Raw genomic sequence first — 26,808 nt, forward strand, 5'->3', positions numbered from 1 at the left:
CTCCGTATCGGCGTAATTTGGTGACATGAATCATAAAATGCCTAGACAAAACGCAACATGCCTTTTATGTTCCTCGATATGCAAGTAATTTAATACTACCCTCTATAAAATGGCTCCGTATTTTTTTGTGGAAGAGGATAGAAATATAAACGTGAACCAACTCCATTTCATATTTTTCAAAGATTTAGTAAACCTAAAGAATTTAATGTATGATTCACTTTTGAAAAGCTATAACTCTTCAATTCCCCGATTCTTTGCAAATTAACTTATAAAGCGGAATGATATTTAGCAAGTGTGCAGAATGGGTCGGGAAGATCTGAAGACGTGTTTAACATTCCTGAAATGCTCGTATCACATTAACATATCGCCCGGGTTTGACAGTTCGTCCCGTGCCTTGTTCGGTTCCTTGGACTTCTGTGTGGTCCGCTGCTAATTCAAGTCAATTGCTTCTTCGATTGAGTCATTAATTAACATAGTAAAGACAAACGAATACAATTGATGGCATTTAAACCGGTCTCACTGATTAAAATTAGCCACTGTAATCAGAGATGTTTTCCCAAAATTTTCAAGAAATGTATGTATTAGGAAATAATTGTTCTGTACCTTTTGACAATTAATTTATCGTTCTTGAATATAGGTAAATTGACGAGTCCTGTGAATTCTGACATTACTTTTTGTATTTTGAGCATTGCGTCGCCCAATCTTAGACGTTTTTTACCAGTGAAAAAGTTATATACTTGAATTTAAAGCACTCTAGATAAATAAGTAACAAAATAAGAGAAGTGATGGTAAGAAATAAAATATTTGATCGGTTTTAAAATATATGAGTCCTTCATTGGGTTTTAAGAATGTTTCGGTAAATTACTTGCAGCTCTTTATAGATGAGTAAGTGTTTTTGTTCTTCAATGGCCTAAGAAATAAAAAAAAAATATACTTTTAGCATGCAACAACTTGAAAGAGTATCCCTTTAAAAAGTCGATGTCAAGACTCACTTTTTAAACCGTATTAGAAATTAATTAAGTTCAAACAAATACTGATATAACATCTAAACAATTATAAAAGATACACCAGGCCGCATTTAAAAGATTGAATAATTACAATAATTTCTTAACTTAAGGTTTTTATAATATAAACAAACACGTTTAATTAAAATGTTCATCTCGCTACACGATAAAACAAACACATCTAGCTCTTGTATCAATAAAATTAAATAAAACTACTCAACATTTGATGAATTGCCAGAATCGATTCGCCGTCAGTTGTTGACTGATAATGTTATGATGACAAATTGAATAATTTTCCAATTCATCGCCAGTAGCGTTTCCACCTGGCGATAAAAATGAATTAAACAATGATCAATCAATTTCGTCTGTGTCACCCGCGCAGCGCATGGCTCTACAATGGGTTTTTATAACAGTGTCCGAAATACAATGTTGATTTTTATGGACAACAGACATGCTATGCTGTAAAATATACTTGTACAAAAAATAGTCCTACCTCAGCAAACCTGCAGAGTGAGTGCTTATTCATTTGTACATTTGGACAAAAATGTTTCTTTAAGCTTGTAAGATTTATTCTCTTTTTAAATAGCCTTAGAATTACCGAGTAGTTAGATTTGCGGCTACGGGGAATGGAAATGTATTGCTCTGGTAAAATTTACATATTATAGTACAATAAAATGTGTAGATTTATCAAAATATATCCATAAACAAGCAAACTACAACAGTGTACTTGTACAGCGCCGTTCTACACTCATCCTTCACTCATATTCGGTTTAAAATACGCACCTAGTGGCGTCCCCATCTTAAATAATTGATATAATTGATTGATACTTCTTCTGATATTGTTTTTCTATTCATTCTATGAAATTGATGTTTAGAAAATGTAAAAAAAGTTAAAAATATTCGATTTAACAAACAAAATTAGCCATTCAAGAACTCTGACGTTATGCTAACAACAGCGAAATCCAACCAATTCATTAAGTCATTTTTACCGTGACTATTTCGGACATTTTACATTGACATTATTTTTGTACTGTCCCAGCATTTATGTGTGGGACTGTGTCATCGGCATCCCAACCCTACTGTACACTCCCCTCCCCATTCCCCCTGAACATGGTGGGATCACTGACAGCGACACCTGTGTTTGGACAGGTCCGTGCCACCGTGGAGAAGCGTGTCGTGTCCTCAGCTGTTTCGTTGTCAGCTGTTTTGTCATCGTCAGCTGTTTTGGATTTAAAAGATCAAAGGAGTGGCCAGCAAACCTGGAAATGGTTATGGCGTGTCTTTTGATTTATTCGTTTCAATAAAGATTTTGGTTTCCTGAGTTTCCTACGTTGGTAGGTTAGCGGAATATTTAAATTTTGTATTGGAAAAACACGGGGAATATTTAAAGCAACTCATGTTGGATCGATATGAGAATATAGGTGTGCTTCATGTGGAAGAAATTTGTTGAAACTTTATTTTTAAATAAACTGTTCAAGATGATAGGATAGTGGTAAAAAAGGAAAACATAATTATATTTCTTTATCACTTACTCGCAAAGTTCAATATTCAATATTTATTTGTTTTTTGTTTGGCCAATTTCGGAAATTTCTCAACGTATATTTAAAAGTGAAACGATTCATAAATTAATGTATATTTTAAAAAGAACTGCGGGGAGAGAAGAAACAGTTTAGAGCTACTACATGTTGAGGGAAGAATAGCAGAAGAGTTTAATTGCCATTAGAAACAAGTTTAAGTCTTGCCAACAAGAGTTTAATAATAAGAAGAGTTTGTAGTAACAGACTGGGAAGGTTAGTAAAACAGCTCACTCACTAATTGCTGAAGAAAAATTAGGAGATGCGTCTAATTAATTAAAATATCTCAGATGAAACAGTAAAGGTTGCATTTTAGGTAGCAATTAGTTGAAAAAAATACTGCATGCGGGGGGAAATAAGCAGATGAATATAATAACTTCATCATAGGGATTTGTAGCAAAAATCATTTATGGTTATTTCTTGTTCAAAATGTACGGTACATTTCATAAATTCAAATTGCACCGTATCACTTTGTTTCAACTATCTACCAAAAAACTATATTTCATTTTATCATTTTTTTACTTTCTCCCTATACCATAGTATGGAGAAAGTATTCTATTCGTCCAAATGTTCGAGTTTGAGTTTTGAGTGGATATATCTGTTCTGGGCCCCCCTGGACCCAAAAAGTGGTTTTCGAAGTGATGTTTGTGTGTATGTGTGGATGTGTACATAGCTACAGACCACACCTGTGCTCCGATTTTGATTAAATTTGGTATGTGGGAACTAATCCATGGTAATTCAGGCAGTTTTTTCAAATTTTTCTAAATTTTGATTATTTATGGTGGTTTACCCATAACAACCAATAAAATAACGGAAAAATAGAATATTCTCAAAAATGGCACGAACAATTTTGATAGAACTTAGTATGTTATAGTCCTTTAAATTCTGAACAAAATGGTACAAATCCCATTTCCGTAAAAATTACGGTTCAAAAAGCTATTGTAACTTATGTTATTTTCCCATAAAAACCCCCATAAAATAACAAAAAAATTAAGTTTTAGAAAAAAAACTGATTTTGATCATAATTATTGTGTTATTGTACTTATAATTCTAAAAAAAATAATGCATCCACCATTGCTGTATCAATTACGATTCTACAGTTATTGCAGCTTTTTTTTATTTTTCCCCATTAAATATCATAGTTACTCCCACCGCTTATAAAGGTTTGGCAACAATACAAGCTTATGGGAGAAAGTACGTGTCAGATTGCTGATACCGTTTATTTACATTAATATTTGTCCTATCAAAATACTTATTTAATTAATTAATTGTTGAATAACACAATACCTTTTTGTTGTTTTTGTTGTCATCCTTGATATTCCGCACCACCCCGATGGCATAGAGATTCTCAACGACAGGTGGTGAGGCAGGGATGTCTGGCTTGCCTAGAGGTAAAGTGCCTAGTTCCGACTTGCCTAGGGACAAGCTGCCTACTTCAGGCACGGCGTAGTCGTGGGATACATCTGTAAGTAAGGTAGAATTATGAGTGAAAATTGAAACTGGGGGGAAATACTAATAATATCAATTAACATGAAGAGTAAGATGGTTTTTTGAATAAATTTTGATTAAAGAGCAACTTTTTTGTAGGTGTGGACACTACTTTTCAACACAGTAAAGCTTTCACATGTTCACTACGTTTAAAAACAAAAAATTGCGAATTAAAACTCTTTGTCAAACGGTAACCATTAAACAAAACATCGATAGTACAACTCATTGCATTTTGAGGTTAAGTTGCTAAGTAACAACAAGAATACAGTTGATCAAGTTACCACAATAATCTGTGGTTAAAACAGGTCAAAACTAAATTAATCAACATCTGATTTAGGTGACTGATATTAGTAATTTTTGTCTCGATTTATAAACCATAGATAAAACCTTTGACTATCCAATAGCCAATGATAAAACATACTAAAACGATACTTTGGTTTCAAAAATCCTACCTAAATTATTCCAAAGCCTATACAAGAAAATACATGTTTCTATCTTAATTAGCTAATAATTTGCAATTTATTACATTACTTTATTAAAATATTTAAAATTCAACTGTAATTTTACTGTCATAAAATATTAGACAAAAAAACAAAAAGAGTTTTTCACATCCAAATAACAAAAACGTCAGTCTGCTTCACTAGTCAGTATTTATTCTGGAAACATTAAATGAAATACGAGAATATCTCATTAGTGAAACAGGTCCGAATGAAAAGTCGGCGCGAAGTGCGAAGTGCTAAGCAGTGAAAGAGACCCGCGATGTTTGAGCGAAGATAATGCGACAGAGACGAATGGTTTTATTTATTCTAACGAGACGTTTAAATTAATGAGAGTTCTACGTTTGCGTTTTTCACAGGTGACATTTTCGCAATAAAAGGTTGGCTCTACTCAGTTTAAGTATTTTGTTCATCAGATTTAGTTTTTCAGTTTAGTTTTCCTAATGTATTCGTCAAGGTTAAATTAAAGAGAAAAATGTTTTCGTGATGTGTTAACAGCAAATATTAAAATAATTAGTAAAACGGGTTGTATTTTCAATGGGTTGGTAGTGGATAACATTATTATAAGTAATGTTACTGTTACTGTAGCTACCTAGATTATAAATTTAGGAGTGTTATGCCTTAAACATTCAAAAGGAGAAGTATAAAACTAATGCACGAAATAAAATGCCAAGCAAATGAAAATTCCTACTGGTACGAACTTTTGAGGGAATTTGTCAGTAAAAAATGGACATTAAAAATGTCATCATGAAAATGGTACTTTAGAATTTCTTTGAGAAATGTGAGTGGTGTGAGTGGCACCTGACAGTTGAGTGAAAGGTGCCAAATTAGATTGTTGCGAATAAATGAACTCTGAATACGACTAAACAATATTAACACATATTACTCTTGCAAGCAATACAAGAGGTACTTGATAGCATTTAATCTAAGGTAGTATGCAAGACTGCCTCTGACCCAGAGCTTTGGATACTTTATGGGCCTAACCTTTAGAGACCTATGACTTTGCACATTTTTTTTTACAACATGAATGACACCGACAACAAATCTTTTGCGATCAGTTAAACTGCACAAAGTCTAAGCAAACTAGATACACTGATGATTGGATTCACGAGCTAGATCAGGATACCTGATCAGAATAAAATATGAGAATTGATTAGGATATGATATCAAGACACAAGTTCCGGATACCAAAACTGAATACAAAATCAGGATACCATATCAGGGTTCAAGATCAGGATACAAAAACTTAATACAAGATCCTGATACGAGATCGGGATATGAGAATAGGATACAAGATTTGGATACTACATAAGGGTAAAATATTAAAATCCAAGATCAGGATAAAAGATTCGGATAAAAATCAGGACATCAGACATCCCTCTCGTGTAACTAACCTGGCAGCCCCTTGACAGAGTCCACGACGACGGCAGAGTAGCTGTAGTACGGCGCGTACCTCAGCGCCTGGTAGGGCTCCTGGTACCCGGAGTCCATCAGGAGCGCAGTGTCGATGCCTTGCTGACTGCGATCAGCTGTTCCACAACTGCTATCAGAGCCTGGCAGCGCCGTCTTGGCTGCTAGTGGACTGGCGAACCCCTTGCGTTGCCGATGTCTGCTGACTATCAGGAAGATGGCGACAGCTAGCAGAATGATGATGGCTAGCAGTGCTCCTACTGTCACAGCCATCAGTGAATTGTCCTCTGGTCTCGCGGTGAATACTGAAACAGAAGTGAACTCTTAGAAACTCAACTGCACAAGCCGTTTTATTTAACGAAATAGTGAAACCAAAGTAATGAGATTCATATGAACATAGATCAAACATACCAGTAGTTACTCATGGTTGAAAATACACCGAGTAAAGAAAACTGGCTTAATAACTATCAAAGTGTAAAACAGTTGGAGAAGTTTTGTCAACGCCATGTTATTTTATTTTCATCCTATACGCAAATAAATGTGTACTTCAGACGACAAACATCACAAAATTATAAGTTTTTTTAGAAAGGTACGAACTCCTGGTATACCTTCTTCATGCTTAAATATCTTAAAATGTTTGGCTTATTTCCCGTCTGAGAGTTTCTGGGAGACTTGGGTATTGCACGTAATCAACGTGAATGGTCAAGCAATGGTGATTCAAAAGCTAAAACAACTAACCAGGTTTCTGGACATTGGTTCGCACTTCCTTCTCCGGGTGGGCGTCACTTTGTACTTGGACGTCGTTCATCGGATCAGCTTCCGGAGTGAAATTGCCAGAGGCTACATCTGAAACAGATAGACGATATTGAGAGAACTGAGAGAAGAATATCTGGTGCAAGTTGGAGGAAATGTTAAATTAAGAGATAAAAAGGTCAATATCGTATAGGTGTAAATTGTGGTGTGCTGCAAATCCATGAGAACTAAGGAGATAGCAGGAAATTTAGTTAAATTTTAGTTGCTTTTATAATATCATATGTAAGAGCAAGGCTCTGTAATGATATGGCAAAGTTCTTCTTTAAAAACACAAAATTACCTACAGACAAAACTTTTGTAAAAAAACATCTTCTTTTCTGTATGAAGTAGGAAAAACTTTCACTTTACAACAATGACCAATTAGACAGACATGAACAAACACAACTTTAAACCTATGCAATATGTACACACATAACACAGTTATATACGACTCGCAAAGTTTTAAACACAGTACCTATCTACCTATCTACTTTTAAGATGTACAAAACTTGTTTTGCAAAAAATATGTTTAAAAAGCGATTCCGAAGTTTAACTTTTGGCTATTCCGATTAATTACTTAAGTGAAAATGTACTTTAAACCTCTTTTAGTTTAATTATTAGAGTGTAAGTTATTAGGATCACAAAACTGGTTGCGTTATATGGCCTACCCGTAGTCATATTTATTTGATTTTCGTTGGAGTCACATCCGCTGAATTAATTCTATGTATGTTTACTTGTATAAATGTTTGAAGACTAATATTACAATCAGGCATTATTGTACACACCATACAAATTAGTGTATTTGGGGGGCATTTCCCCCCTTGTAGGTCGAAAGGGGGGCGGCGATGGTTCCATCGAATTCCTCGTCCCAAAAATAGGGGGTATACATGGGGTTGTACTGCCTTGCCGACAAAATAGGAGAAATACCCTGAAAATGGAAAAATCCCTGTCAAAATCCCACTCCCCAGAGCCATACACCTACCCTGTACAGATTCCAAAAATTCAACGTCTAATGAATAGTTATTTCCCAATTATAGTTTAAAACCTGCTCCAAGACCATTTTCCGAAAGGGTTCAAAATACAGCACCCCTTTTACCGTAATACCCTCGAGCAGCCCTTTCTGCGAGCGTAGAGTCAAATTGAGCGTGACATCGAAGTAATGTATGCACCCCGTCCACCGATACCTCTATATTGAGACCTGTCCCAGCAATACCAATACTGCTGCTTATACCAATACTCTTTATACTCCACCAATACTTTCAATACCAATATTCTCAGTATTGTTATTCCTCCTCCATAAAAGGTTTGACTACGGTAGTTGATAGCGATCAAATTTCAACCATTTTTGTGTAGTTTAATGTTTAATAACTTACAATTTTACTATTTCTTAATAATGATTCTTAAAACCATGATGCCCTATAATCACTTTTAGGTACATAATAATAAACAAACATGATAACATAATAAACATTAATATGCAAGAATATCTCTACTGTTTTAGCTTTTCATTTGATCTTGTATACTTTCATAATAATTGATAGAAACATAAGCTAATTAAGATATGCACGATTAAAAATTTGTAGTGTAAAAAATAAGTAGGTCTATACACAAAGTTATTTTGATACTAGTGTGAGCTAATTTAACACTGAGTAAAACGTATTTTTGATCATATAATATGTGTAGTTAAATTTTCATTTGAAGTATAGTTTGATAAAAAAAACTACTTTAAGCGTTATAGCTATTGTTTGTAAGAAACATTTTGTAGTCCACTTTATTAAAAAAATAACTCTATATTTTTTCTACACAAAAAAGGAAACACTAAACTTCCACATTTCATCACAGAAAAAAGGGAGTAAATCGATTTAATCAACTGAGACATGAAACCCAATAATTGACGTTTAGGGAATGGATAGCTGTACCTGTTAATTAAACATATCTTTTGGTGTGCCCCTAACTAATAAAAGTGATAAAAAGTTGAATGAAATAAAATACGTTTTTCATTAACTAATTAAAAACATATTGCACTGATGTTCTAAATTAATGTTAAATTAATTAATTAATACTTATGTCATGTCAAGATATAGTATTAACTTATTCATAAAATACAAACGGATTATAATGCCTATAAGGATAAATTTCAACACTTTTGTTTAGAGATATCAATATAAATATTTCTTATATCAAACTAATTCTACCCGAATTCGTATTCCATGTTTGCATTGGCAATCAAACGTACAGCCAGCTCAGATATAAGGGGTATGTTTTATATATGAGCCTCGCTGACACCTCAGTTGAGTATTGCAAGTTATAAATGCACCCTTCACTCTACCGCCAGGTGCTTAAATCACTCTCATTTCTCAAAGGAATTCTAAAGTACCATTTTCATGATAACATTTTTTAAATGTCCACTTTATGGACTGGCAGAATCCTCAAATCTCGAGGATATCGGGATCACATCATTGTTTTTTTCTTGACAAATAAATGTGTTGCTATCGTAGGTGCGTGCAGCTGGGGTAGTAGTGATTGCCTTATAAAAATTTGTCTTTATTTCATTTGGATACTCAGCAATACATATATATATACAGGGTGGTAAAAAAGTCCCAGGACAGTTAAATATTTAAAAAAATGATGCAGATAGAGCTACAATACCTGGTACAAAGTTACAGGGCATAAAACTCTATTTTAACACATATTCAATGATCCAATAACTCTTCAGGGGGACGGCCCACAAGGAGTCGGAAGAAAATCTTAAATGGAAGCATAGGTCACATCAAATTAAAGGTCTTTTTTAGTAGAATACAATGCCGCAAACCGCATTTCAAAAGGTTGATCCTGCGCAAAATGACAGTTGTTCAAAGATTCATTTAATTTACATTGCTATTATACGCTTACTCCTCAGGGCACAGCCCTAGGAATCGGATGAAAATTGTTAACGTAAGCATAGGTCGATATGTACATCAAATTAAAGGTCATCACTAGTAGATTACGATGCCGTAAATTCAAGCTCAAAAGAATGCCTGAGTAAAAAATGGCAGTCGTTCAAAGATTCAAAATGGCGGATTCAAGAAATCTTTGAACATCTGCCATTTTGCGCAGGATCAACCTTTTGAAGTGCGGTTTGCGGCACTGTATTCTACTAAAAAAGACCTTTAATTTGATGTGCATATTGACCTATGCTTCCATTTAAGATTTTCTTCCGACTCCTTGTGGGCCGTCCCCGTGAAGAGTTATTGGATCACTGAATATGTGTTAAAATAGAGTTTTATGCCCTGTGACTTTGTACCAAGTATTGTAGCTCTATCTGCATTATTTTTTAAAATATTTAACTGTCCTGGGACTTTTTTACCACCCTGTATATATTGGTAATCATGCAAAAAAGCATATGTAATCTATCCCACCTGCGAATTAAATTGAATTAAATTACGTCATATTCCGCTAAATGACAAATGTGTTGTCATAAGTGTCAGTCAGTGTAGCTCGGATTATGACGTCATCCAGTTGTCTTTGTCAGTGGTAGAACATTTAGCGGCATATGACAAATGTGACGCCAGACAAAATGTGTGATAGATGCGTTTATTTGGACAGATTATACAAGTATTTTTCGTTATGAATAATTTTAATTTGATAAGTGTTCGTCTTTGGGTTGTAGTAGGTTTCATTTTATAACTGTAAGAGTGGAATATTTTATAGATAGGATGGTTTGTGTTATTGTTTATCATGTTTATAATAAAAGTTCCTCATTCGTTTACAAAACAAAATATAGGGAATTTGGATTTTAAAAAAATTGATCCGTTTAAAAAATTTACTTCGTTATGGGTAAAATTAAATTTTACATTTTTGTCAAAAAATGATAAATTTAGCAATTATTTGTGGCCACATTTAACAATTGAATCAATATAGTTAACACTCCTAGATGAAAATCGGGAATTAATTAGTAGGGGATGTAAACTAAAAGTAGACAATATCACCATCTTTTAGCCCATTACAAATGTATGTGGTCTTAAATTTTAGTTTCCTTAAAAGTAAGCTTTCTAGGAATTACGCTATTACAACATGTCAGCGCACTATTTTTGTTAGAATTATTAACACTCTACCGTTTTTTTATTATTCATTATTAACTTGCAAAACTATCTGAATTACCTCAGAGGTTTCTGAAAATTTGAACTAAGAAAGGTAAATATTACTCATTACACTTTTTATGTTGTACAGTAATTATTGATGTACAAGCCAAAGCCCGCATAAGACTCAAACACATGATCTAGACAGCTCACGAATAAAAAAACCTACTATACTGTCAAACCATAGACAAAAATAATTCAATATAGACCGTCAGTCGTGCTGCGGTTACCATAGATTCTGGTGCACACCGCTGGGAGCACCATGTAGTTATAGCGTACGCGCTACGTAACTACACTGCGCTCCTAGCGTTGTGCGCCAGAACCTATGGTAACCATAGTAACCGCAGCACGGCTGACAGTCTATATTTAACTCTTTTTGTCTATGGTCAAACATACTGAAACAATACCTGATAATGAAACGTAAAAACCTCAATAATATATTTTTTATACAGGGTGTTTTTTTAAAAACTTGCATCTTTATTTATGTAAAAACCGCAATAGATAGAAATATGCAGTTTGCGGGAATCATCTATTGACGTAGGGGGACCAATTGTTTTGAATTCAACGTTACATTCACATCCCCCCCCTTTCCCCCCCTGCCCCCAACTTATTTTTTTAAATAGCAAGGTACCCGTTGTGACATATCAAATAAAAGAGCATAAAAAAGAAAATGTTTGATGAAAAAAAATTGAAAATCGGTTCATAAATTTGTGAGATATTCCCCCCCTCACCCCCCCGGAACTTAATTTTTTTTAATAGCAAAGTACCCCTTGTGACATATCAAATGAAAGAGCATGAAAAAAGAAAAATTTTGGTGAAATTTATTTTTCATTTGATATGTCACAAGGGCGGGTACCTTGCTATTAAAAAACAAGTTATGGGTAGGGGAAAAGGGGGGTTATTATCTCACAAATTCATGAGCCGATTTTAAATTTTTTTTCACCAAAAATTTTATTTTTTCATGCTCTTTCATTTGATATGTCACAAGGGGTACTTTGCTATTAAAAAAAAATTAAGTTCCGGGGGGGTGAGGGGGGGAATATCTCACAAATTTATGAACCGATTTTCAATTTTTTTTCATCAAACATTTTCTTTTTTATGCTCTTTTATTTGATATGTCACAACGGGTACCTTGCTATTTAAAAAAAATAAGTTGGGGGCAGGGGGGGAAAGGGGGGGAATGTGAATGTAACGTTGAATTCAAAACAATTGGTCCCCCTACGTCAATAGATGATTCCCGCAAACTGCATATTTCTATCTATTGTGGTTTTTACATAAATAAAGATGCAAGTTTTTAAAAAAACACCCTGTATTTAAAATAAACGTAATATTTAAAGTTATATTCTTGGGATTACTTTTACAATCACACAACACGTTTTGTATAGCATGGTAAAACCATTGCAGTTTTCGAATCATAATGGAAAATGCCTGCCACAATCTCTTATCAGTATAACTTAATATTTATTTGGATAAAAATGTTTTCTTCAGGTTATTTTCCCCGAGTTATTTAATTTTCGCAGGAGGCAGGTAATACAATACATAACCAGTATGAAAGGTTAAACAATGATGTCGGCTGGTCCCTGTGTTGGAATGCAATACCCTGCATGCCTGCCCAACGCCAGCTGAATATCGTGTTAACATACCTCACACATGATAACAGAAATATTAGGAATATTTTATTATAAATTCTGATAATATTTCTAAAATATATCTAAATTAATATTTCTGAATACCACACTTTTCCTACGTGGAATTATTGCGGCAATAACTTGTTATTACATAATACAAATTGAGGAAAAGCCAAAGATTTCCAGCTGACCGGTAAATTATTTAACATTAATTATGTTTCAAAAAAATGTTTTGCATAACTGGACTAAAACTAAAGCCTGCTCGCTTAACAATTAAAATGCCCCCCCTCCCGGTTTCGATCCTGATAATAGTCAGTAGCTTTTTGATGGTTCGAAACTGTACCCAGCTGTTCCTGTTTGGGCTTTAAATAAATGATCCTGACTAATAAAACAGCTGATCTTAGTCAGTAACAAAACTTGCCAGATCATTCCATACTAGACTCATCCTTCACTCATATTTGTGTTAAAATACAATCTAGATGACGTCCCCATCTCGTAATGATAATAATAATAATAAAACCTATAAATGAAAAAAAAACATTGAATACAAATTCCGTCTTTTGTTATAATTCTGTCCTACATTATTTTTAGTAAGATTTTTATTCTGGTTAGCGTCTTGTAGCATACGAAAAGCAAAATTCTATAACATTAAATGTGTTATCATGTTTTTAAGGATAGTTTTTTAAAGTTACAGTTATATTTAGTGTAGAAGGCATAATTTATCTTTAAAAATGTGTTTGAAAGTGTGTTTATTGTGCCTTCCTCCGTGAAATACAATATACTCTTTATTTATTAATAGTGGTTTATTTACCTTGTATTTTCGTCACAGTTCAAAAATGTTGTATAGAAGCTACAACCATGCTCCATACTCTTTATTTGCTTGAAATTGCGAATGCATCTTGTTGAGTTGCAACTTATTATTGTAACGAAAACATTAATTAGCATGGAGTGAGAATCGTACTTAGTATATTTTCGGAATCGGTTTCAAAAAACATATTAAACAAATATATTCATATAGTACCCCTATGGTTACACTAAACTTATCTTTATGAAATATATTTTCTCAACTTTAACCCACTAGGGGTGCGAGCTGGTGGTTAGAGTGCGGAACTTCAGTCCCTGAGGTTCCGGGTTCAAATCCCGCCAAGTCACCAATGGATTTTATCTAAGTGAAAATGCCGCAACCCCTAGGTCTAGCCTGAAGTAATGCGAAAAACAATTCCGGGCTCGTGTATAGCGTCCTAGGAAAAAAAACTTTAACCCACCGTTGTATTCAATTTCCATTAGGACACCAAGAAAAATAACAAACATTGTTACATGGAAAATTGCATAACGGAATTCAATTTACTTCTCGCACTATACGGGCGGGATGGCGCTACAGTAGAAATACAATTAAGGCATCGGCGCGGCGCTATAGCGTGCAGCGAACCAGGGAGGGTGCATTTTTAATGCCCGATGAAGATAGCAAGGCTGACATACGGTACAGTTGGTTGGAAAGTGTAGTTTCTGTACCACCTAAAAGAGTATTCTTATTGGAATTATTTACACATTAGGTTAGAGATTGATTGGAGTTCATGTGCATTAAAAAGTTATGTGTATTAGGTAACTTTCACAATGTAAAACATTTAGTTTTAACAACTGAGTTTGTACAACAATTGATTTTGACTGTTTTTTTTCAGCTGGGGTCAAAAGTAACGTGGCAAGAAGGTATGTGTGAGGTTTATTTTTTACGCGAATTTTTACAGCTTTTCTGTTATTATTGTACTTGTAGTCTAATGTATGATTCTAGGTTATTTTTATCTGTTTGCGTGTTTAAGACATTCGGCTTAAGAAATAAAGGGGGGTTTGTTCATGTCAATACATGAATCAATTTCGAGTTTTACAAAATTTATAAGAGATGCAAAAAATGTGGATTAATCGATACCCAACTTATTTCATGTCAATATTTTTCATGTTGAGGAAACCATATTGTTATTTACGTGCGTACAATTATATAATACATTAACAATAAAAAAAACATAAGACATTTTCATTAAACCTGTTTATACAATTAGGCACATTTTTAACGGGGTTAGAATGGTGGTTGCGTTAATAATTGCATAAAATATTAAACAGTAAAAAGACAACTTTAATAATTCTAGATATATTTCATAGTACGTTCCCTTATGTAAACGTACTTTTTACGTAGTTGAAACTCATAATATAAGTTCGTTTATATAAAGTAAATACAAGTTTTGGCCTGATACAAAACATCTTAAACTCATTCCACATCGGATGTCACCAGCTGTACAAAACATAGTGATATTCCTGGACAGGATGTGTCGAGGATTACAGGATTAACCTGTTATTGTCAAGGGAGACAGGTTATGACACATACAGGGATTTACTGTAATTAATTCCCATGTTATAGATAAATAACACCAACGTCGATTGAGTTTTCACTTTAGAAAATATTCTATTCGTTAACCAATACTGGAGTTTTCTCTAACGCTTTTTGTAGGCAAGGTGGTGTCTCGTTTGGAATTAAGCATTAGAAGTGAATCTGGATTCCAAAATTATTTGGGTGTAAATATATATATATATACATGATAGATTAGGCATGGGAAAACCTAAGCATAGCTTTTAAAAAATCAAAAAAACTCTCGTTTTTACCATATTTGATTAATTACATTATTAAGGAATTTTAATGAGGAACAAATTCATTATTTCCTAAAAAAAGACAGAATTTTAACTTTTTCCGGTGTATGTAAAGGAAAATATAATAATATTTAAGACAAATATTTCATGTTGGATTCCATAATAACCAAAGTTTTTTACATGTGAACTCCATTAATATCGAAAATGCAACGGTATATTTTAAAATCGACTCTCTCAAATCGAGTCCAAACAGAAAACATACAATAATAAGTCTATAAATTTAGTAACTTGAGTTGGGAGCAAACTTGTTCGTATCTTATATATTAATAGGCAAACATGTTTCTTGAAAACCTTTTTTCTCAGCTCGTATGCATCGCAGGGAAAATCTGCGCATACATAGAAAGGTATTTCCATGTAGATGTGCAGAACCGTTTTATAAATTAAAATGGTGTAAAAAATTAGCATAACAAACTTAATTTAAAGTTTTTCAGAAATTAACACGTGACTTATGGGTTGAAAATACTGGTGACGTAATAACAGCGAAATATAAACAGAAAATCAAAACAAATGGAAGAAAATCCAAACACATGTTTTATTTACAGCGTGGGGTGAAAATAGAGAAGTCTGTATATTACATATTATTGTTCGAGTTTTCGACCACTGGACGAACTCTAGTTCCTATCACTCCATAATAATTACAAAATAGCTTGAATGCAAGCATTTTAGTGATATTTCCCAATAGGGGAGAAACTATTAAAATTATTCAGTTTGGTAAAGTAAACTAAAATGATTGGACTATTAAAAAAACTACAGTACATTGACAATAAGGAAGAGTGTTATGTAAGTATCAATAAAAAAATATAGTTGAATTTGCATATAAAAGTTGTAAATCTTAGATTTACTCATCTTTAACACCATACTAATTACCTCCTACTATCTCTGATACCACAATTATGATGTAAAAATGTATACATCATCTCAAGAATCTCCTAGAATTTACACTAAACCCACACCATATAACCGTGTATCACATACCAATCCCGTAATCCTAGTCATCTACTCGCCAACCAATATCACAGACATGCCGATCCGAACATTAAAGTGACACAAAGCTCATTAAATACATCGACTATGACGGTATGCGGTCAGGAGGTTCTATGGGGCGAGGGGAGGCAAGGAACTATTTTGTCATCCCTTTGTCACGTAATTCCCGACATGCCTCCACCCTGCATTGTTTCATCAGGTAAGCTCAGACTCTTTACCCTCTGATGATTTTAAAATTTAATATTACAATTTTGGAAATATAAGTATGCTTTTGATAAAATTTGTAATATTTTTCGTAGTTGTATTGTATTTTGAAGGATGTTAGTATTTGGGTATGGTAATATAACAGAAAATGACGGTACGAAAATAAAATTTATATTTGCTGAAAGCTATTGAAACCTATTATGTAATGTAAAAAAAGACAAAGTATGATGATGATTGCTACACATAACGTAATTTTTTCAATCAATCTTTTCAAAGAGCATAATTGTTTTATAGATTTTGTAGTTTGGAAAAATGTAATTTTTTAATCGGGGAAAAAAATCAAACATTACTTCCCTAAACTCTACCTCAGAAATATATAGGTCTGGTGCTGAGGTAGAAATGAAAATTCTAAAAAAGGTCTGAGTGATAATCCCTGCAGCAGTAGGCGTAGCTATATTTTTCAGAATTTCAGTTTTATCCTCTATTTGTTGTATGATGAAAGGAAAAACGGACAGTTAGGCCTACCACCTCATTTAGGTAAATGTACTAGGAGGTTTACCTATCCTTGTGACAGATTCTGGCCGCATATTACAAACCATCCTTCTCTAATGCTACTGTAAAAAACAGATGGCAGACAGATACCAACTCATTTTTATAACATTAAAAAACTAAGCTACGCTAACAGTTTTGGTTCCCATTTGAGCACAATTACGAAAAGACAGCTTTTAATTTCTATAAAAGTGTTAGACCAATAAAGTGGCAATAAAAACAACTTTGTACATTCCATAATAACTAATTTTGAAGACAGAATTCAACAAAATATAACACTGATCACTCTTTTACGTTTCTTATCTTGTTTTTGAGCTAAAAAATGTTTGATATTTCGGTTGGGGTAGAGTTTCAACCTTACAAGTAAGATATCAAGCGTTCAGGGGTTGTATATAGGCGTCGCTTTGCAATATCGGAGTGATTAAGATTAAGCCACCTGCCGCCACGAGTGGAGGGTGCATTTTTAACAACCAAGACGAAGCTAGGCTCAGCGGTGCTGATACATTAAACATGCTGCTGATTCCGTATCCTGATTGGTTGGTACAGCTCTTAGTACGAAGTGTATCAGGAATTCAGGCTGGATAATGTTATGTACTTGGGTGCTGATACATTAAACATGCTGCTAATTCCATCTCCTGATTGGTTGATTAAGCTCTTAGTGTGAAGTGTATCAGGAATTAAGGATGGATTATGTTATGCACTTGGTTACTGATACATTAAACATGTGTCTGATTGGTTGGTTAAGCTCTTAGTGTGAAGTATCAGAAATTTAGGAAGGATTATGTTATGTACTTGGGTGCTGATACATTAAACATGCTGCTGATTCCGTCTCCTGATTGGTTGGTTCAGCTCTCAGTATGAAGTGTATCAGGAACCAAGAACTGATTATGTTATGTACTTGGGTACTGATACATTAAACATGTTGCTGATTGGTTGGTTTACATTAAACATGCTGCTGATTCCGTCTCCTGATTGGTTGGTTCAGCTCTCAGTATGAAGTGTATCAGGAACCAAGAATTGATTATGTTATGTACTTGGGTGCTGATACATCATGCTGCTTAATTCCATCTCCTGATTGGTTGGTTCACTTCTTAGTGTAAAGTGTGTCAGGAATAATGAATTTAGTTTGGTTTATGTTATGAACTTGACTATGTAAGCGGTGGTTACCGTTTTATGAAAATTTAGGTTGGATATTTTTAATACGAGTATATTTTATGGAACAAAATATTTTTAATAAGGACAGGAGTGTACACTTATTTCAATTTTACACAGATTAAAGAGTAGGTCTACTCTAATCTGTGATTTTATTGATAAATACTATACATATCTATGGCGTAGTAAACTAATTTTTCACTATCTAAAAACGTACGTCAACATGTAAGAGAATATTAAACAATTAACCATTATATCTCCGATGTATCTATTGGATGAATTCAGCACGATATTGTATAAAAAAACTACATTATCATATTAAATTAACGCAAAATGTCGGTTGAATTCATTAAACGCATTCCTTTTTGGATTTAAATTCATAAACACAAATCCTACGCGAAACAACTGTGGTCAGCTTATGTTTATTAAAGCGGATGAAATATATTTTAATGAAGATATTTAATATTAAACCAGACTTGTGTTAATTAACAAAATATTATAGTTGTTTTACAAATGAAATGTTAATATCTCGTAGGCTAATGTATTAACATCCAAAAATTTCAATAAATATTTATCATTTACCACAAATTGAAAGAATTTTGTCGAAAATTAACATTTGTGGTTGCATTGTTTACTCGAATATTTTACATGGTTGTTACATATTTTTGTATAAAGTAACACTAAGGCCTCATTTTGAGCATTATTACCATTAAAAGATGACAAAATTTATGAGTTTGTTATAAAATACAAAAACCAGAAGAATTATTGGAGCCAAGGTACGTAACCACTGGAAATCAGGTAAAATGATGAAAATATTTAGAAACCACTTTTAAAATACGATAAAATATATTTAAAATGTCGATTTTCAAACAGGTAATTGATTAAGACACTTTTAAAGTGTGAAAAATAAATGGCTTTCCTATTTTTATCCAAGGAGGATGAAAAATATATAATAATATATATCATATCGCTTGAAAACTATATCAAAAATAGAAACTTTAAACAATAAGTAATACTCTAATAACTCCCAAGTAGATAGTACTCAACACTGATCAATTTAATTTTTCATCGAGTTGGAGTCCGGGATTTTCGTTTTCTTACTTAATTGAATATTCAAATTCTAGCTTGGCCAGGCTCTTGTTTAATTAACTGTCATCAAAGAATAAAGAGATTTAAGGAAATTCAGAGGAAGGTCGACCTCTAATTACGGGCGATTCTGTTGCGTTCTGATAAAAGAATCGGGAATTTACTAAGTAAGCTGTATTAGGATTCTACACAAGTAATTTGCTTGGTTAAAAGTTAATTAATAAAAATATTATGTTTGTAAGGAGAATTCATTTTGCAGCAGCGCCCTTTTTTCATTGCTTAATTTTTCTAAGTACTTAAGAGACATGTAACTGGTTTTTTTTTAAGATATTGGCGGCCTTTTTAACCTTGCATTTGCCCGTCCATATAGACTTAAAACCGCGCGTGGAACGTATCCAACAAAGCAAGGGGTGAGCCAGTACAGTACGAAGGTGAACTGATAAACAGTGACCAGGATCCAAACCCACGACATCGCTACCTGGGGCCCGCTACCGAATGAGCCACCGACTCACCATCACATGCAAACGAAATATCTACAATTGTTTAACAAAAGCTCCAAACAAATTCCAAGTACTATTTTGACTCACCAGACTCGAAGGTGACTTCGCTGAGCATGATCCATCGTGCGGCGAAGTGCAGCCGAAGTTTGACGAAGCGGCCGATGCGATGATGAAGCTTGATGGTGACATTGCGAGAGTGTTCAAAGATGCGATCCTCCATGTACGTGTATGTGATGGGGTCTCCGACATAGTAGCGGCCGCCGATACTGAACATCACCACAGCCTCCGAGAACACCTATAACAATGAGAAGACTTGGTAGTGACTGGATCTGAAACAAAAATAAGTGGCAAGGTCCCCAGCACAGTTATAAGCGATTAAAATATCTATAAGTTATTAGCCATATTTCCATACTTGTCAGCATCAACAAATTCAATGATCACTGTAGTGGCGAGCACTAACAAAATACCCTTCAATTTTGAGAAAGAATATTATTACAATCTTCTTGTAATAATACCCATCGGATTTGCAACGTGTACAAGTGCAATACTTCAAATAAGCGAGAAGTCAAAATAATCACCTAGATGAAAATACCAGAAAAATGGACAGTATAATTTTACTACCGAAGAAAAAATTCCTTCTAAGATCAGTAACCAAAGCATTCAGAACGCAACAAATCTTAAAACTAGCATCTACCTGAATTAGTAGATGGATGGAAACCAACAATTTCCGGAACTGACACATTAATTGCATATAGAAATTTTTGGGAGAAAAATCTTAAACAGCGATCAAAGTGAGAGGTTAGAGTTTACTTATATGCCAGTACACTTAAACTCCCCAACCTGAGACATTTCTTTATGTCCCACCTTTACATGCTAAGACCATACTGTTTTACACTTAACTTCAGACTAGTCTTAGAGGGTTGCGGCATCATCACATAGAAATCCGTTGGTAATTGGCGGGATTTGAACCCGGGACCTTGGGATCCGAAGCCTTGCGCTCTACCACTAGAGCTCGCTCCCATACCTAAGACATTACCTACATCATCTACGATCACCGCCAAGTCTAGCAGTTCAGCGTGTCAGTGTGTGCCTGACATGAGCATAGTGCGTGATGCGTTACGCTCTTATAACTGTCACAGACTTGCGTGACGCCAATATACTTCCGACTCAGGTAATCTCTGTCTGTCTGACAGAACATACAAGTTACCGAAATCCCAGGCTGCGTTTTCCAAATTTATTGTATCGGATGTAACACGATCTTTTCAGTAGGATATGTACTCAATCTGTCTTCGTGATTCCTACCAGTGATATAACGGACTAGGAAAACAGGGCAACTGACGAGATTCTTTCGTTATTTAAACACAAAAATGTGATTGAATGTTTAGTATCTTGATCCACAATCAAAGTTTTGAAAAGCTTGGCTACTATTTCTTCGAAGGAAATCTGAAGTATGTTAAAAAAATAGCTGGATATGTTTAAGCAATGAAACATGTTACGATCAATTTAAATCCACAATTAAAAGAAACAATATTAATTAAAGCCAGTAAAGCAATGAATAGAAGGCGGTATTTTTGTGATGCAGTAAAGAGTCTTTTTCGCATTGAAGACAGTATTTACGAAATGCATTAAAATAAGGGTTTCCGAATAATATAAAATAGTTATTAGGTGTTTTCACCGTACTTATTTGTTACAGCTCTGACCAATGAACGAAATCCCGATCCAAAGGATTAGTTTACCATGGTGATAGCATTTTCGTGAGTAAGCATATTTATTTATTTAATTTAAGGCAATGCACCATTTTACACAATGTAAACATTTTTGGAGGAAGGCCTTTGTCAATCATTAACAAAGGCTGTAGATTGTTTAAATTGACAATAATTAAGAATTAAGTACTGTATTATCTTTGGCTATTGATACAATTTTTTGGCTTCTGTATCCAATAAGTAATGGTATCATTATAGACTTAGCTAAATTAGTTTGAAAAGGGTTACATAATAGCTAGATGGTTATTATGGTGCGGAAAACATTATAAACGAGCTTTTTTGAAACAAACTGTTCTTTCAACACGGTTAAAATAACATATGTATTGAAATATGGTAGGTAGAAAAAATAATCTATATATAAAATCCATATTCTAAAAATATTATACCATCATGCCCAAAATAAGTATTTTTCATCAATAATTAGTACTCACTGGATTTTAATTTTCCAACTCTGTAGTTGATTTACAAGTTAAACCCTCTATTGCAAATTCGTTTACTTTTTATGGGGGTCTTACCGTTGGGGGGTTTCAACACTTAAAACACCCTTTTCTCTCAAAAATTGGAAATTAAGACTAATTCCATATACAACATGATACAAATTCAACAAACAACGATTGCAAATTTATAAATGATTCGAGCCAGTATTCAAGTCTTAAAAACCAACTTGTTTGCTAACTTATCTAGATTTAACTTGTAACTTTTGCAGACGACAACACGATTGGAAAGTTAAAAGTTTTGTGCTTTTAAGGTTTGCTAAACTCCTTGCGATTGAAAACATTTATTATTCTGAGTTCGACGCTTTTAAAACTCGAGTGTTTGCTTGCAATTGTGTTGTAAAAATATAAAGTAACTTTTTCACTGTAATTAATTATAGTGGTGGACATAAACAAGTTTTAACGGGTATTTAAATTTATAGTTTACTTTACTTTCAATGGACTTGTAATTAATAAATTTCGAGAAAAAATAAGCTAAAAAAATAGTCTTCACCCTCTTTTGAACAAACCAGTTACACATTGCATCAATAATATGTGTATAGCTGTATTATCGTCATTAGCCAAACTTACCAAGACTAGCACCAGTACCAGTAATGATAACGAAAAACAGACCATGTCAACACCATTGGTATTGAAAAACACTGATATTAACAATTTGAAAGATTAATAGCAAACTAAATTTGACAACTCGCAATTTATTTAAAATACTATTGTTGAGAACAATTGAGATGCAATACAACTGGCTGGGTAGCTGAGTGATTATAATACTCGCTTATCAATATAAAGGTCACTGTACGATCCCGAGAAAAGTCAGTAGCTTTTAGATGATTCGAAACTGAACCCAGCTGTTCCTGGTCATTAGGCTTTAAATAAATGATTCTGGCTAATGAAACAGCTGATCTTAGTCAGTAACAAAGCTACACAGATCATCTCATACAATTCTACACTCATCCTTCACTCATATTTGGGTCAAAATACGCACCTAGGTGGCGTCCCAATGATTGATTGAGAATTTGTTGAACGTTTATGGTAAATCATCAATAATATTAATGTGTTAGCAAGCTAGGTTATTGATCTCAACGTATTTGAAAACTCATAAGTAATTAGCAAGCTATATTTGATGACTTGCAGTAACACGGGGGTAAGTTATCGGTAGACGATGTTGATAATATATTGAGAGGGAAACTTCAACCTGAACTGAACTAACTGTCTCAACTCAAGACATTTTCAAGTTTGTAACACATCAAACAGCTGAGCTAGGTAAACACACTGATCTGATAGTCTGCTGTTTTCTTCGCTAACTTTCCACTGTAACTGCTGCAGGAACCGTAAACACCCACTGATGTCTGCTACTTGGAAACTTTTACTCCTGTTGTTTCAGCGACAAAGTGATGGTATTGTTTGGTGGGTTCGTTGGGTTGTAAATATCTTTTACGATATTGGTTTAAATTTTCTATAGAAGTAGACAAACATAACCATAATTTGTTGGTTTGTGTAGCTTTCGATGTAGACCTAGTTTATGAGAAGCGAATGTATTCCAGATAAGGCTAGCAAAGATTATCTAAGATAGGAGTTTCATGTTATGGTGTAAATTAAGTAAAAAATGAAATCAGAAAATCAACGCAACTAACCTGTACATCACGTAAGAACTGATTGTTGCAGTAAATGTGAACTGCGGTGAACTCTCTGACTTGGTCAAACTCGAATTTGATCTCAACAGGTTGTCCACTTCTAGTGTCGTTTCTCCAGCCTACCCATCCTTGGCCTGAAACATTGAAAAAGGTATAAAACTACTCAACATATTTGTAAGGATGGGTGTTATAAGTTGACAAAGCTCAAAAGCAGAAGCGTTGATGCATCTAGAGAAGAAAATCGGAGTCTGTATACATCATTCTTAGATTTGAATCATTTAGTTTGTCATCGACATTGCATTTGAACAGAGAAAAAATGCATAGATATTTTAATCTAAAAACAAGTGGAGAGGAATGTTGGCAAAGTGAGGTGCATTTTCTATCTTTGTTACTAAGGCAAATTTCTTCTTTAGCAAGGACCACAGTAAAAAAGAAAAACATTTAAAACACTCGTCTTTAGTCTTGGACTTGGGCTACTAGACCCAAATCAAGCAAACCATCTGAACCAACAGAGTTCATGTTTGGAGTCACTATACTATAAAGTCTAAAACTCTCTTCTAAGGGAGCTTGAATATCGCCCAAAAGTGATTGGTCAAACGGGTCTAAACTGGCTAATTACACTGCAAGATGTCGAACATCAGGTAATTGCCAGTTCACATTTGAAAGCTAGGTAGTAGCCTATGCACGCAGCGATGAACTGTGGGGGAAGAAAATCACCCCTTTGGGCGTAATGAAATGGACGGGAGGTGAGGCAGTTAATGCTAATGAAAAGGTGCAGAGGGTCAATAAATGGACAAGGGTGAACCATGGGGTAAAATAATTAATTACTGCTTCAAAAACAAATGGAGGAGTCCAGTGAGAAACAATGTCTGTTGCTAGAAAACACGCGAGCGATTTGTTAACTTATTAATTGGATTCGTAGTTTTTGTGGCTATGAATGACATTTTATGAGTTTTTGGTTTAGACGTTTGGTTGAAAATGAACACTAAATTGGCTTTTTTATCGTAGGTGAACATCAATAATTCAGATTGTGTTTGATTCATTCAATAATAATAATAATAAGTCAATAAGTTATTTATTAGGCCAAACTGACAATACTTGCAAAGTCAATACAAGAAAAAATAAATTTAGTACATCTTAATATTTTACTTTTGTTTATATATTTTGTTTATGCTACGATGTGTCAATTTAACTAATTTGTAGACATACTTTGAATAAAACTGTGTATTTTTAAAATATATGTTTAGTTAACTGGTAATCCCCTGTTTTATTGAATACAGTTTTATTATTTAAAGCACCTCAACGTACTTCAGAAATGGGATGGTTTGTTATGGATTTAAAACCAGATTAGGCCCTCCAGTTGTTTTACAGAATGTTCATGTAGGTAGTTTATGATAGCCGAAGAAAAAAATGTTATAGTTGGTTACCAAGCTACACAGATCATCTCACGTTAATCATCCTCCACTTATATTCGGCTGAAAATACACCTAAGAGTAAGAGTACGCAAAAACAATAAAAATAACTTACCCCTCCCGTAGTCGTAGTAGCCCATCTTGAAGTTGTCTGGCCCGACACGACCGTCGGTGAGTTGCCCCAGGCCTCTCTGTAATTCTCCGTCCCAGTGGCCGTCGTAGGTCGCGTCAAACATCTCCCAGGCCGCCCCTCGTTTGTCGCCCTGAGGCATGGAGTAGGACACTACCCCATCTGAAGCAAACAGAGGTCATATGGTAGTCATCATCACAATTGATACAGAAAACTGCAACCCTGATGAATGGAGTACGAGGTCGTGCATTACTTGCGCCAACGAGTTCCTTAATTGCGCCAAGCCCTAAAAGGGTCCCAAAAAATGTTGCTTAGCTACGCCATTGACTATACACCTCTGGTTACGCCAAGCACAAGCCAGGTAGGGGGTAGGGGCAGAAGTAATGCATTTGTTTACGTGTCATCCTATCCTAACCTAACCTATCCTAACCTAGCATATCCTAACCTAACCTAACCTATCCTAATCTATCCTAACCTAACCTAACCTACTCAGCTATACAGTCAAAGGGGGCCACTACTTGGCTTGGTTAAGGAACGTATCGGGTGGCTCACTGGAGTAGTTAGCGCAATTCAGGAATATCCGACCACCTGACTCAGGTGAGTTGGCGCAATTACTGTCCACCCGAGTGCGACACTACCCCGCCTGTAGCAACAGAGGCCATGGTGTAGTCATCACAGTTTTTACATAAGAGCAATGGTAATTTAATTAAATGTCTTGTCAGTGTGAGGTGCACTAATCATTAAGTGCTCTATGTTTTTATGCTGTTTTCCTTTTAGAAAATCAATATAAAACGGCAAAGAGAATATGTGAAAAAATTTAGAAAACTTTAACCTCCTTAGATAATTTGAATATTTATTTGTGTGCGTATAGTTTATTGTTAGCTTCAAAATATTCTCTGGATCTATAGCTAACAATGGTCACTTGTATATCGAAAACAGGAGAATGTAAAAGGTTGACAAAAACATTGATCTTTGGAACATACATTATTGTAAGGGAATGTTAAGCATAACGAAATTGCTAGCTGACTGTGTTTAAAGATGTACTCTAAATATGAGCTATAAGAGAAATAAGCCAAGTTGGATTCCTTGTATGCACCAAATGATACATTATGTAAAAGGTATAAGTTGTTATGGTAATCAAAGTAATTGTTCTTACTCAAAAACACAAGTATCAGAGGTTTTCAAACTTTTCCATTTCACTGAACAATAAATCCCAGGACATTATAAGTTATCGTGACGTCATCCCTCCCAAGGACCAACGTAGGCTAAACCCAATTAATTAAACTTGACAGGTTAGTTTAAGCCGTCCTAAACTAATATAAACCTCACTACATGGACACATGGATCAAACTCCATCGCTCTATCTACCAACTCCGATAATACACAAAACGGAAACTTTCAAGTGATCATACTTGTACCTAGTATTTACATTTCAAGGCCAAATAATGTAAATTAATTTATTGTCTTTAACACATATAATTGAACTTCTATTAGTCATAGGAGATCTTTGCGTGGCTATTTTTGGTAACGGAATAAGTATTCCAAAAGGGTTTTAAACATCACAATATTGAGAACATTATTTACTTACTCTTATCTCTCTACTTTTCCGCCAAAAAACACACAAATTATGCACAGTTTCATTTTGGTCTATACATTCAGACTAACCTTAAATTCTTAAAACTAACTAAGCAATTA

General features: G+C 34.3%; 1 protein-coding gene across 1 annotated transcript in view; it reads right to left on the minus strand.

Annotated features, from left to right (window-relative positions):
- The window catches only part of LOC128994841 (discoidin domain-containing receptor 2-like), a 48,019-nt gene that overhangs the window by 11,169 nt on the left and 10,042 nt on the right, over window positions 1-26,808 (minus strand). Inside the window, exons 5-10 of the mRNA XM_054419652.1 lie at window positions 25,099-25,275; window positions 23,572-23,705; window positions 19,771-19,978; window positions 6,712-6,819; window positions 5,958-6,278; window positions 3,866-4,041 (exon numbers count right to left, since the gene is read on the minus strand). Coding sequence (XP_054275627.1) covers window positions 3,866-4,041; window positions 5,958-6,278; window positions 6,712-6,819; window positions 19,771-19,978; window positions 23,572-23,705; window positions 25,099-25,275 — 1,124 coding nt within the window. The remainder of the gene's footprint in view (window positions 1-3,865; window positions 4,042-5,957; window positions 6,279-6,711; window positions 6,820-19,770; window positions 19,979-23,571; window positions 23,706-25,098; window positions 25,276-26,808) is intronic.

The sequence above is a fragment of the Macrosteles quadrilineatus genome, unplaced genomic scaffold, assembly GCF_028750875.1.
Source record: "Macrosteles quadrilineatus isolate MER2022 unplaced genomic scaffold, UCM_ALF_1.0 Scaffold_5__1_contigs__length_97177068, whole genome shotgun sequence".
NCBI classification, from domain to species: domain Eukaryota; kingdom Metazoa; phylum Arthropoda; class Insecta; order Hemiptera; family Cicadellidae; genus Macrosteles; species Macrosteles quadrilineatus.